The sequence below is a fragment of the Leptosomus discolor genome, chromosome 2 (assembly GCF_034619465.1).
Source record: "Leptosomus discolor isolate bLepDis1 chromosome 2, bLepDis1.hap2, whole genome shotgun sequence".
NCBI classification, from domain to species: Eukaryota; Metazoa; Chordata; class Aves; order Leptosomiformes; family Leptosomidae; genus Leptosomus; species Leptosomus discolor.
Genome location: NC_141392.1, coordinates 106357867 through 106372500, shown reverse-complemented (window position 1 = coordinate 106372500; position 14634 = coordinate 106357867). Strand labels below are relative to the sequence as shown.

The 14634-nt window shown below is 38.0% G+C and overlaps 1 protein-coding gene across 2 annotated transcripts in view; it reads right to left on the bottom strand.

Moving 5' to 3' along the window:
• Window positions 1-14634, bottom strand: part of SNTG2 (syntrophin gamma 2) — a 290926-nt gene that overhangs the window by 163103 nt on the left and 113189 nt on the right. For both annotated transcript variants that reach the window (XM_086461540.1, XM_086461539.1), the window contains exon 2: window positions 5980-6117. In XM_086461540.1, the coding sequence (XP_086317666.1) occupies window positions 5980-6117 (138 nt within the window). The remainder of the gene's footprint in view (window positions 1-5979; window positions 6118-14634) is intronic.

Genomic DNA, 14634 nt, shown 5'->3' with positions numbered 1-14634 from the left:
GCAGATCATCTGCAAATATGGATTTCCAGAGTTAACAGCAACATACATAAGACCCTGTGGCAAGATCTGATTATACTTCTTTCTTTTCCCACTAAAAATAAGCTGACTTCTTTCAAGTAAAAAGGTATCCCGTAACAATGAATTATAGCTAAATCCTGCCAGAAGACAACTGTTCTTTGAGTAATTTTGTTTTCATTCACTTTGCACAACATTTCACGTGTTAGCTGGTGTGAAGACAAAGATGAATACTAGAGGTTGCACCCATCAATATCCCACATACTGTAAATGGAAAGGCTTATGCTTCCACACCGCAGGCAGATATCTTGCCCCTAACTGTTGAAGGTTTTAAACTGCTACACAAGCTCCCACAATATATATAGTTCCAATTTACCAATCCTGACAGTCTGTCATGGCTCCATGTATAATAGATTAATCGTAATTTTAATAGAGGACATGTATGTTTGTACATATGCCTCGTTCAACATGTAGTAGCACCAATGTTGCGCTGCCTTTGTTTTCTGTCTTGTTGGCATGAACTCTTACCCTCAGCTGGACTCTTGCCAAGTCTCAGGGAGAGATTATTTTTCAGCGATATCCATAGTATCCTTTGCATTCTTCTCTTCTGTCACATTTACTATCCTTTTTACTTAAGCTACTTACTCTTTTTATCTTTAATAATAAAGTTTTTTTGAGATGCTGATGAACACTCATATTTATTATTTATTTTGTGATACAAACTTTTAACTGTTCTCAAAGTGACAGCAACAGAAGCTTATGATCTTTCATAATAAAGATCCTAAGGAATTACTTGATAGCTATCTTCTAAATATCTAGGTCAACTTTCCAGAGCATGGAAAACAAATAACAAATGGTTAAATAATGTATTTTCTCCATAAAAGTGATCTTAGTTTCAAAAGGAAGAGTCTTTCTTCATCACCCACTTGATATTTCCAGAAAGACAGGAAATAGTTAGCTTTTTAAAAATAATTTTGGACTAAAATACCATACCACTGATGGTAGAACAGGCAGTGGGCAAACAGTAATATTAGCAATTATCTAGGCAGAAATTTTCTTGGGTTAAAAAAAAATAATTAACTTTTAGACTTTAATGCAGGTCTATTCCCTAGAGGCTTGCTAAAATAACACTCTTCTCTGTCCTTATTAGCATCTGAGTTACAAAGTAAAAGCCATAGCAGTCTCATCAGGGATTTAAACAGTACTTTCAGGCACTGTTTCTATTTTTTGACTCAACAAAACAACTAATCTTGCTATTTTTCTCCCCTATTCAACTACCTTGCTTCATTCTGATAAAGTCCAGCTAAGACACGGCTTGTGAAGCTGGACAATTGGATACCCAGGATGCAAAGGTTTTTGTTATTCTAATTCTATTAAACTCACATAAGCCTCTGAGAAGTCCTCTTTCGATCAAGATGCCAGGAGCCTGCATTAGAAACCTATTTGCCCGACCACTGACCAAGTCAGAGACAATTCATCTCTGTGAGAAGGACTGATTTTGATAAAAAGCCAGATGCGTTTCGTTTCTTTTTCTTACTTTGAAGTGGAATTAGCAGGGAAAAAAAAGATACAAAAAATAATAGAAAGTAAAAGAAAAATAATTCCTTATGAAAAGAGGAGAGGCACGAAACTGTGGGCTGACATCAGGAGAAGGATGATAGCAATATACATGGAAAAAAACCAAAGAACATTAAGGGAGTGAGGCACTGTATGTAAGAAATTAACTTTAGCATGTGGAATGACAAAATGTTAAAGCAAAATCATGCTTTAATGAAGCATAAATTATAAAAATGAATGCCTCCCTGTTTCTCCTTTAACTGAAAATGGATTTCTCCCTGCCTGTCACACAATTAATTCCTTTCTGTCAGTATTGTTAAACGTTAAGTCTGGGACAAAAGAAAAATCTTCTGTTAAAAATATGTAGAAGGTAGTGAAAAATGCCTATGTATTTTTAATACACCATTTCTGTCAACACCTTTTTGCTTGGCTTCTATGAGCACACACCAGTTCTGACACACTCATACATTCTCCTCCTTCCTACAAATCTGAACACCCCAAACATAATACTAAGTCATGAAGACATGCTTAGAATGCTTCAATTTGCCAAGTCTGAAGTTCTGAAATACATCTTGGCAGAAAGATCACATGTTTAATCGTATAAATATAAAATATATAAATATTATATATAGTTATATAAAAATTATTTTAATAAATGTAATAGCATATAATAAAACAGTGGGAAATATTATTTCCCACAATGATTCCACTTCCAGAAGGATTTTCACAGGTATTTAAAAGCCTTGTCTACTGTGAAAGATTTGAATACTAAGGAAAAGAAACAGTTGCCTTTACATTATTTCTTCTATACACATCTTGAATTTCACAAACCATGCTCTTCTCTCTCACTTCTCTACATCCAACTCCAAGGTAGCAAGAACTAGTGAAATGGGCTGAACTGCCATTAATTTACAGAAAGTCAGCTCTACAATTTCTCATCAAAGGTGAAGCTTTCTAAGTGCTTAAAGTAGCACCTGAATGAATGGCAGATGGCAAAACATGAAACAAGAATAGATCTAGATGATGGTACTAAAAGGTATTTTACAGTGAGAGCCTCTTATCCTTGGGAATAATCTCTATTGCTGAGAGTCCAACCCATGCCAGTAGCACTAGCGATCACTGATGTCTTTGCCAGTCCTCACTGCAGCGTTCAGAACCGGACAGGACTGGCAGAGCTAATGACACACAGCAGCACATCCTGTTCTCAGTATTCCTCAGGATCAACGAACATGTCAGCGAAAGGGAGGCTGGAAGCAAATGCATCCCGCGAATGCTGTCCAACAAAACTGGCTGGAGAACAAAGCATTACAACAACTAGACACAGAACTTTCTTTCTCAATATTTTTCCATTCACATATTACACCTAAGGAGAAAAGTTACTCTAAAAACCAAATTTTTTTTTTCCCCCTCCTATGCGTTTGAGGTGACTACAGAAAGGTGGCAAACAACTTCTTTCTATTTTTGTTGCAAATGAACTAGTTTGATGAATGGCCATGTGTAAAATGAAGATTAACTATGAAAACCTGAGAAAGAAAAAAGTACAGAAAGATGGAGAATAAATCAGTAAGACAATGTGATTGTTTATGACTGCTCTAGAATTGACTTTCAGGTTACAGTTTTCCATTAATATTTTGAATCATACAGCACAGGGATGAAAATTATTTTTTTGAACCATTTGAAAAGTAAAGCATTTATCTCTTTGGAATTTATCTTGTGTAGCTGGAAATGTAAAACTTCAGAATTACCAAAACCAGGGCTAGAGAACTACCAGCTATTTCAGCCTCATACCAAATTCTGGTTTTGAGCTCTGATATATTAGCAATTTATATACTGTAAAAAAGACAGTGTTCATCTTCATGTTATGCTCCATTAGGCTTTATACTAAGTGCTAGTGTTCCAAAAGTTTTTATTTGGTTCAAAGTATGATATAGAAAAAAAAATATTGCCATGAAGACACAGTTTAGTCTGTTTTTCTAATTAGACAACAGAAGCCCATGAGGACTGAAGATGGAGAGATCTTGCAAGGGACATGGAAAAACAGCAGATCAGAGCCTTAAAATTTCATTTTCAGAGTTTTCAGCAAGAAAACGTAAGCAAAATAAGGAGAAAACACTAACAACATTTTCCAGGAAAGGTCACCTTGAGAGGACTGCCCATGCTATCTATCAACAGTATGAAGTGGGTGAAACCCCTTCTGAATGGATTTCATACCTAGAGCCACCTAATACTTTGCAACTCAAACCTAAATTAACATCTGAATTATACTTGAAATTCCCTCACTTTTACACATTAACACTACTTCTAGAAACTGAAAAAGTGTTTCCATTTGACATAGTCCCAGGAGTCACTCCTCTCCAGGCTTAACCCACTGTGTAAGCATCACTGGTCATGAAACATAACCAAGGAACTTCACCTCATTTTGTACACAGTGGCTGCATATCCCAGTTCTGCCTCCTCTGCAGGGACTCTTACTTTCCAGAATTTCTTTCAAAATTCCACTCCTCAAGTATTATCGGAGCTTGTCTTCCTGTCCTGTCTTCCAGCAGGAAATACTACTTAGGGTACCCATAAAACGTAGGAGTAAAAAGCATCTAAATAAAAATGAACCTAAATCTTGATATTAAAAGGAAGAGGCAGACCTGGTGAGTTGTTTGGAGTAGTTTTCTCTACCGCTTTATTTTGGGGTTGGGGGGGGGGGGGCGGGCTTGGGGCGGGTTTGCTTTGGTTTGGTTTTGGGTGTTGTTTTAATCTTTTAGTTTCTTTCCTGAGTGATCAAAGAGTGATGATCAATACACACACAGATTTGATACAAAATTTTCTCAGATGCAGCCAGCCTGTGCTGATTCAATCAAGTAATCTGGGACTTAAGATAGAATTTCAATTATTTTTCTATGAAAGTTTACACACAAGAGATTTAAATACCATTGAGACCAGAGCAGTGATGTGTACTTACATGCACAGACACCATATACTGCAGTCACATGATACTTTACTATGACTCTTGCAACCACAATTTGCACACAACTTACCAGCACTACCAGCAACGTCTGCAGTTAAAAGCTGCAGTTTTTCATGTTTTCCAGTGAAGTAGCAAGTATATGAACGCAGATGAGTTTTGACTGAGGCTTATATTTGTTTCAGCAAACCGACCAGAAATTGGATATACCTTTCACTTCATGAGTGGCCTCCCACTAGTTGCCAACTCATGCAACATTTTTTAACATTTTTAAGAGCAAGTTATGTTCCACAGAGTTCCATGGACAAGTTAGGAAACCAGTCTATAAAGTTTCTAACCACCAAAAGCTATTTCAAATTATTTTTGTGTAATATTAATATATTACACAAATTAATATAGATTTATATAAATATTTACTATGGCAGTAATGAAACATGGGTTTGTATCATATAGGCAGCCTCTGTCTCTCTGATATACTCACGTATGTATATACAGATACTCACTCTGTAATTTTGTGGCTCCTAATTCTTAGAAGACTATCACAAACTCACTTGATGTCCCCTAGCACCAGACTTTGTTTACATGATGTGCAATACAGCAAGCAGAAAGGCTCCCCTGTGGCCCTCTCTGAGGAGGCTGCCATGAACTGTTCACTCTAGAAAATACCAGCACAGTTCACGAAATTTATTTTACTCAGCACCATTTGGGATACCTACACTTAGTTTTAACAGGAACACTGTTTATATGAGAAAATAAATAATACATAAGACATGAGGAAATAAATAAAATACACTATTTGGGGACAACCATAACCTAGACAACACTGCTGTACTGCTTACACAAAATGCCACCAGTTTTTCTAGTGACATTATTAAATGGTGATACAGAAGATTTCTTTATAGCTTAGGGGCACCAAATGTTTTGAAAAAGAAGCATAACTGAATTTTGGGGAAAAAAAAAGCACCACATACATGCTGGCACTGATTAAGACCCATCTGTGCCTGAAAAAGAATTAAAGTAAATTAAGTATCTGTAAATGTTCTCTCAGCCAGTTCTATGCCCTTGAACAGACATTTTGTCAATACTTGATAAACAAATGAAGGAAACACTGGGTATTAGTTTACTCCTAAAATGCTTTCAATGGGAAATACTGGGTTTTCCCCCCCTTCATTTAATTGACTAAAGAATGTTGTAATCTCAGTATTTATAGACATTTTCTCTCTTGTTAAGGTTGAGAGAATATGGCAGAATAAAGGACATGTAGCACTGGCCCAAAAAAATGTTTTTATATACAAGAATGTAAATATGCACAAAACCCCCAACAACTGATCATTACCTGTATTTCTATTACCCAATAAAATCTCTTGCACTCCAATACCATAAACTGATCTCTGCAGAAGACATTAAAGCGCACATTAAAGTTGAAAGCACAGAGATATAGAAGCACTTACATTTGCACTGTGATCACTTCCACTAACACAGACGACATCTTGTTTTTGAATTGTTAATACCTCTTTTGTAAGCTTCAGTCGGATGTCATAAGCATTTTCAGATACTTCATCATACAACAATGCAATACAAGTTTTAGTCTGCAAAAGGAAGGCACAGAAACAAAAAATTAAGAATATGAACATTTCATAATGATAAATAACAACCTCTATCCCATTGATTAAATAAAATGTGTATAAAAGAGCATTGTTTACAGAAAGTGGAAAACTGGTCTGCTTTTCAGTCTTCAAACAGATTAGACATAAAAAGCTTCTGTACTGTAAAATACAGGGTAAATGGTCTTTGAAGTAGACATTTCTATATTAAAAAATAAAAAAATTCTCCATTGTACTGTTTCACAAAGGAGTATTGCTATGGAATGGTGTTCTATTTGTTTTTAATTGTACTACTTATTATGAAACTGTTTTAGAATAAGATAAGTATGTATAAACGTATGTGAAAACATTTTCCAATTTCAGCAAGAAGTGGGGAAGTACAATGTTGCTCCTGACTTAGAGACATTCCTTCCACAGTGTCAGAAAAAGACCTATACCCTTCATAAACATTGCCTCTAAGATACAGAGTTCTAGTACAGTAGAAAACTATGTTTCCACATTGTAAAAAACAAAAATAAATAAAAGTGTTACAGAATTTCTATTTATTTAGTCAAGACAGATACACATTTATGAAGTTACATCATCACCTGACTAATAACTATTAAACTCTATAGGATAGTCAAGTATTTGGTATATACAGTGTTTTCTCCACAAGTAGTAGAAAATAAATTCTATTTTTGGGGTTTATTCACTTAGGTGAAATTTCCTATTAATATGCAGTCAGAAATTTCCTTAAACAAAAACTATGGAATTAGTACTGCTTATAGCTGTTTGTTAAAATAAGCAGATGAAAGCAGTTTCAGAGCTTTACAGTCATCACACAGAAGACAAAAAGCAAAACACCTGTTCTGAAATGGATCATCATATTTAAAAGTAATATTTGTTTATTAATTTATAATGTGTATAACAGCACCATCACAACATTTCACTTTCCTCTATGCAAGTGAAAAATAATCAAGCATAATTTAAGGTTTAGCTGCAGCATTTTAAAAGACCATTTAAAATCAAGTTGCCCATCTAAATTTTGTTAAATAGTAGACTGTAAAGAACATAGTAATAGAATTAAAGAAGAAAGATGTATTGTGCACTGAATGGATGTTTGAGGAATTTTAAAATGAAATTAAACATGGAACATTATCTTCATAACAAGATTTTAATTTCTATAAAATTAGGGAGAAAGGCCTGTGGTGATTGTCAATAAAACCTTTTTGTATTTAAAGGCAGGATAAGTTTAAGCTGTGATTCTGATTAAGACACTTAAATTTAGATGCGGTATAGCTCTAGGCAGCAAATGAGTGTCAAAGTCTCCCTTACAGTAGAAATTGAAAATGCAGACTAGAGAGCATTCAGTTTACCCTGAAGTATATACATAGCAGTTGCTCAGATGAATCACTCATGCAGTTCTGCTGTCTGTCCGCTCAAAGCAGTTGTCCTCATGTAGGCCACTGCTGCCACTTAAGACACTTTAGGATATCTAAGACCTCCACACATGTAAGGCTGACACAGGGTTTTTAGGACATCCAGGTCCTTCTCTAGATGGAGGCAAGACCAGATTTCTGAGATTATAACGGGATACAGACATCGGCCATATCAGCAGACATCCACATGTAGGTACTTCAGCTTGAAACGGATTTCTCCAAAGGTTTAGAGGGTAGAAATACACATCTAGGACAGCCATTTAGATTCTGTCAAGACAGCAGTGAGCAAGACACTTCTGAGGCATGATCTACTTGATCTCTTTTATACATCCACCTAGAAGGGAATAAATTGCATCTTAGCTCTCTACTTTGACTTAAAATTAAATATCAATAATAACTCAGACACAAGTGAGTAATTCCGGGCAGATAAATCTTGTTCTTAGTGTTTGCTGGGAACGCATAAAGGAGCCAAAAATCAGTGAGGGTGTAAAGCCTTAATCATTGTCACCTGGTTAGAAACCAACATTTCTCCATTTTCCCAAGGTTTTGAAACTTTTAACATTTCCAGCATGTGTAGATGTTTTATCAATACATTTTTGTGAATGACAACATATTGGCTGCCCAGAGCAGTTGTGGAGTCTCCTTCTCTGGAGACATTCAAAACCCACCTGCACACGCTCCTGTGTGATCTACTCTAGGTGGTCCTGCTTGGCAGGGGGGTTGGACTAGATGATCTTTTGAGGTCCCTTCCAAACCCTAACAGTCTGTGATTCTGTGAAAACCATGCCAACATCATCCGCTTAAAAGCCTTGCTGCATAACAGCAAGTATTTTCAAACAGTAGAACTGCCTCAAAAAAACACTGTCCTCTCATTTTGCTGCCGTTCAGAGATTGTGCCTCGCTATCCCACCCGGACTGGCAACGACTGTTACTTTTGCTGATGCACCAAAGCATGCTTTACAGAAACACTGAGAGAACAGAGCTCTATAGAGCTCTTTGTACAGCCTAAACCCAGAACATTTCTCTGGCTAGTAATCGTTATGTATGTTTAGAAGTAACACAATGAAAAAAATCCCTGAACTTTCATTTCTAACAGATGATCAAGTAGCATATGAAATACATAGAGTGACCAATTAAATAGCTTAGCATTTTTCAAACGCTACTTAAAAGTCTCACTGAAGCTCATCTATTCCTATTAAAATCCAATACCCACCTCACACTCCATCTAACTCCTGACATGATCCAAGTTGATGCGCAGCAATACCTTATTTCCTTTCAGAATCAGCAAGATTAATCTAGATTTCTCTCAGCCTTTCAAGTCATCTTTTTTTAGACCATTATAAATGGCTTTGAATCAGAGTTTAGCACATTCCCTTGTTGTCTATTTCAGTTAAAGAGATGGCACATAACTCTAGTGGGCAAATCTCAGTCCAGACAAAGTGCTTCTTCAAACAAGGATCTTTTAATGAGAACTTAGTCTTTGCATGTGCATGTATATCCAGCATTTTAACTCTACTATGTTTGTCTTGATTTCTCATTTAAAAACTGTCTTAACAGTAGCCATTCCAATAACCGGTATCAGAAAGTGAGGACTGAAAAGTGGAAATAGCTCTTCAAAATGATGTAGTAAAGTTAGAGATCATATGCAAAATTTACATGTGTTTTGTAATAAAAAACAATCAGAAAGTGCATAGGGAGTTGCATCTCAATAGCATTTAAGTACTTATAACGAGAGATAGAAGAATATAAATTTGGGCAGACAAGGAAATTAAATATTGATTTTCATATCTCTGACAGTTTTCTAGACACTGGCCTCAGGAAGAGGGGTGTGTGTTGTGCGTGTGCATATCCACGTATGTGGTGGGAGGAAGAGAAAAAAGGAGATCCACAGCACGAGCATCACAGTAGCTGTGACTTTTAAGAAAGCTTAGTCACTGCTCTGTTTGTGAAAGAAAAAAACCACTGAAACCTACTGTCTCAAGCAAGATCAAAACCTGTCAATACCCCAGAGAAGAAAAAAAAAATCACTCTCTAGAGGGAGCTAGAATTGCAGATGAATCCTTTAATCAGTTTTATTGTCGACTACTTAAGGCAAGTCCCCAGCCCGGGTACTTGCTTTAAAGCACTCCCCGTTCAGCATAATGTTTTGAGACCCTACTCAAAATACCATAACTCTTTCAATGCACTGTACATTTAGGCTGCAGCCTAAAGCTCACAGCTGCAAATTCTCTTTCAAAGTAGGCATCTCTAAGACAAACCGGTCTTACTGGCATAAAATACTTGTCTTCACTGCTGTAAGCTTTATTTTTAACAAGCTTGAAAAAAAATGAGGCAGAGTTTAAAAACAGTGTGGAGGTGTACCAGGTTTCCTGTAGAAACTCTTTACTTGTTGATGTCCACTTGTTTCTTAAATGCATTAGAGCAACATTTGTCAGACTCTTCATTCTAGTAACCCTTTGAACAGAGGCAGAAAATGTTCAAGATTCTTACACAGACAATAGAAAATTCAGATCAGATTCATAATAAAATTATATACTATATTTATATGCATTCAGAGCAGATGTCAGAGTATATGCAGTTCAGTAGTACTATTTTGAATTGAACTGTGAAGTTCTCGGTAATTCCAAACCTCTCCTTTTTCCCCTCTGCCTAAGTGAATTTTGGCAATCATGATTGCTACTGTTGCCAACTAAACGGAGTATTAGTGTTCTAGACCCTTATAAAAATGGATCATCTGGAGTTTCTCCTACTTGATCTAAAAAATCCTCTACATTGAGTTACATTGGTTCTCCAGCAGAAGTCACTATTTGCTGATCTCCATCCTTAATAAATATATCCATAGTTTCAATGGCATGGCAGTTCAATTTTTAACTGCTAAATGTATTTATAAATGAATCATAGAATCATAGAACAGTTTGGGTTAGAAGGGACCTTTAAAGGTCATCTAGTCCAACCCCCCAGCAGTGAGAAGTGAGATCTTCAGCTAGATCAGGTTGCTCAAAGCCCCATCCAAACTGACCTGGAACGTTTCCAGAGATGGGGCTTCTACCACTTCTCTGGGCAGCCTGTTCCGGTTCCTCACCGCCCTCACTGTAAAAATTTCTTCCTTATATCCAGTCTAAATCTGCTCTCTTTCAGTTTAAAACCATTACTCCTTGTCCTATCACAACAGGCCCTGCTGAAAAGATTGCCCCCATCTTTCTTATAGGCCCCCTTTAAGTACTGGAAGGCCGCTATAAGGTCTCCCCGGAACCTTCTCTTTACCAGGCTGAACTAGCCCAACTCTCTCAGCCTGTCCTCATAGGAGAGGTGCTCCAGCCCCCTGATAATTTCTGTGGCCCTTCTCTAGACTTGCTCCAACAGCTCCATGTCTTTCCTGTGCTGTGGGCCTCAGAGCTGAACACAGTACTGCAGGTGAGGTCTCACCAGAGCAGAGTAGAGGGGCAGAATCACCTCCCTCGACCTGCTGGCCATGCTGCTCTTGATGCAGCCCAGGACACGGTTGGCTTTCTGGGCTGCGAGTGCACATTGCCAGGTCACATCCAGCTTCTCATCCACCAGTACCCCTAAGTCCTTCTCAGCAGAGCTGCTCTCAATCCCTTCAACCCCCAGCCTGTATTGATATTGGGGATTGCCCCGACCCAGGTGCAGGACCTTGCACTTGGCCTTGTTGAACCTCATGAGGTTCACATGGGCCCACTTCTCAAGCTTGTTCATGTCCCTCTGGATGGCATCCCATCACTCAGGCTTGTCAACCACACCACTCAGCTTGGTGTCATCAGCAAACTTGCTGAGGCTGTACTCGATCCCACCATCTATGTCACTGATGAAGATATTAAAGAGCATTGTTCCAGAATGGACCCCTGAGGGACACCCTTTGTCACTGATCTCCATCTGGACATTGAGCCATTAACCACTACCCTCTGGATATGACCATCCAACCAATTCCTCATCCACCAAACAGTCCACCTGTCAAATCCCTATCTCTCCGATTTAGAAGGAAGGATGTTTTGGGGGTCCGTGTCAAAGGCCTTACAGAAGTGCAGACAGACAACATCCATAGCCCTTCCCTTGTCTACTGATGTAGTCACTCCATCGTAGAAGGTCACTAGGTTGTTCAGGCAGGACTTGCCCTTGATGAAGCCATGCTGGCTGTCTCAAATCACCTCCTTGCCCTCTATGTGCCTTAGCATAGCTTCCAGGAGGATCTGATCCTGATCTTCCCAGGCACAGAGGTGAGGCTGACAGGTCTGTGGTTCCCAGGGTCCTCCTTTCCACCCTTTTTAAAAATGGGTGCAATGTTTCCCTTTTTTCAGTCACCAGGGACTTCACCTGACTGCCCTGACTTTTCAAATACCATGGAGAGTGGCTTGGCAACTGCATCAGCCAATTTCCTCAGGACTCTGGGATGCGTCTCATCAGGTCCCATAGACTTCAGGTGGAACCTGAAATCACCTTTCTTCATTTGTAAACTAAATTCTTTAAGCACTATATTTGAAAGGTTTTTTCCAACTGAAATTCCACATTATATTTCCAGACAAATATTTTACCAGCAATATTTACACCTCAGAGATCTACTGATAAAATTCTCTAACGCAATTTCAGGGTTTTTTCTATGAAAAAAAAAAAACCTCTGTTGAAATTCTGTATCTGTGGTACACTGTTGGCTGGAACATTTGCTGAATACACATGAGAACTGGAGTCACTGATTTTTATCCTACATCACTTCAGATTTGGCAGAAAGAGAACTTCAGGTGGTCTCACATAGCCAGTGCTCTGGCCACTAAGCTACAGCAGGCTCAAATTTACTCTCTCTCATGACTGGTTTGGTATGTTTTCTGTATCACCTCTCCTACTGTGATCTAAAGACAAAGACTTCTCAGAGAAGGACAGAATTCAAATTTAAAATAGCCTTGACTAACATTAAAAAAAATTTAAAAAATGGGATGAAGTGTAACAGAAAACAAAGCGCAAAGTGCTACACACTAGGATGAGCAGTCACTTGCATGGAAGAAAAGCTTTTCTTCAGCATTTCTTAAAGAACAAAAACAGGTCGGTAGCAGTGAGGGTTGACAGAAAAAATACTGGCATCAATATCTTGTTGCAATAAAGGTAAAACATATTTTGGCTGTTCTTTTTTACTGATTTGCTTTTTGCCACTCTCACAAGACAGTGCCCAAAAGTGAACACAGTTCTTCAGCTGGATGGTACAGAAGGTTCCTTAACACTCCTGAATGTGAGGGAGGAATAATTTCATGCCCATGAAGTAATCAATCAGCAGTGTTGCATTTAATACATCCCAGTATATTGTTTCCTTTTACACAGTATTATGTCAGCGTTGATTCATGGCTATACTATACAGAAGAGGTAATGAACTGAAAAGGGTGATGAGAAATACCAAAAAAATGAGAAGTAATTAGAGATCTAGAAAATAGGACCTGTAAGTAATTCTGCACCAATTCAGGCTGTTTAGTTTAATGACAGAATACAAGAGGACATAATGACAGTTTAAAATACTTTAAAATCTATTGCAAAGACAAATGGAACAAACAGATAAGAAAATAATTCAGAAATCTCCTCCTTTTAGCATATTTCAGCTACAAGGAAACTTAAATCCTTGAACAGATTGCTGGGACAGATTACAGACATCCATCACTAAGGGATACTGAGAGAATAATGAACAAACATCTGCCCAAATGGTATAGGTACTAATCTTCTCACAGGGCAAAATCACAGAAAAGACAGTTTCTCTCAGATCTGTTTGTATTCAGAATTACATGACTTCTTGCATATGACTGAACCTCTGCATCCAGGAGAAAGCCTGACTGCCTTTAGAACGACAACTGCACTGAACAACTACAACTTGCAATTGCCATAGGAGAGATGAAAAATAACTATTAAGACCTGAAGAAGTTTATCATTTAGGAGCCTTAACAATGGATGAGCGACATTTACAATAAAATTTGTTAATCATAATTTTTATAGCATTTAATCTGAAGGACTGTAGCCTAAGAAGAATTGTACCTTTATCTTTCGTGATGAAAATACAATTCCAGGCTTAAGGGGCTTTGAGTGAGAACAAAAATACAGGCTTTTCAATGGGACAAATGTATAAGGACAGTAGATAGGTAGTGAGAGCGGTAACACAGCTGTGGAATGTAAAAAATTAATGAAACCATTAGCACCATACGCATACAAAGAACCATTCACTAAAACCAAAATCAGATACAAGACAGAGATCAAGTATAAATTCCTGCAACTAGTTATATAGAGATCCCTTACAGAGTATGTTTTTCCTGTAAATACACATGGAGTTGTCCTTTTTTTCAGCTTTAGCATATTACAGCTTTTATACCTACTAACACCATTTCACAACTGCTGAGTCAAAAATCCTTAACCTTAATGCTCTTTTCTTTAAGAAATTCTGACAATAATGAAGCCCTTAAATAGACTATTTGGATAGGTTACACCCCCGAACTAATATGAGGGTACGGGGTTCTATGAACAAATCAGAAGAACCATCTGTAAAAACGCTATGGAGGACAAAACAGTATGTGTTCGTGCCATTATCTGAGAGTAGTTCAAGACTCCTGTGATCATGAGAGAAAACATAATTTTACCATCACAGTTAGGAAGGAGCCTTGAAAGGTTTGAAGCCCAACCTCAAAGCAAGGCAGCTATGTGACCAGCCGAGGCTGAAAGCCTCTAAGGATGGAGGCTGCTCAACCTTCCTGGGCGACCAGCTTCACTGCTTGACTATCCTCACGACGAAAAGCTTTTCCTTGCATCCTATTTCAAGTTCTGCTTGCTGTCTTCCTGCCCAGCCACGCAGCATTTTGAAGAGCCTGGCTCCATCTTCTTGATACCCTCCTTGTTGACATGGGAAGGCTGCCATTAGGTCCTGCTGATGCCTTTTTCAGGCTGAACATGACCAGCTCCCTCACCGGGCAAGTGTTCCCAGCCCCAATCTGCTTGGTGGCTCCATAATGAAATAGCTCCAGGTTATCAATGTCTTTTTTGTATTGGGGAAACCAAAACTGCATGCAGTATTCTAGATGCAGGCTAGTGAGTGTTGAGTAGAGAG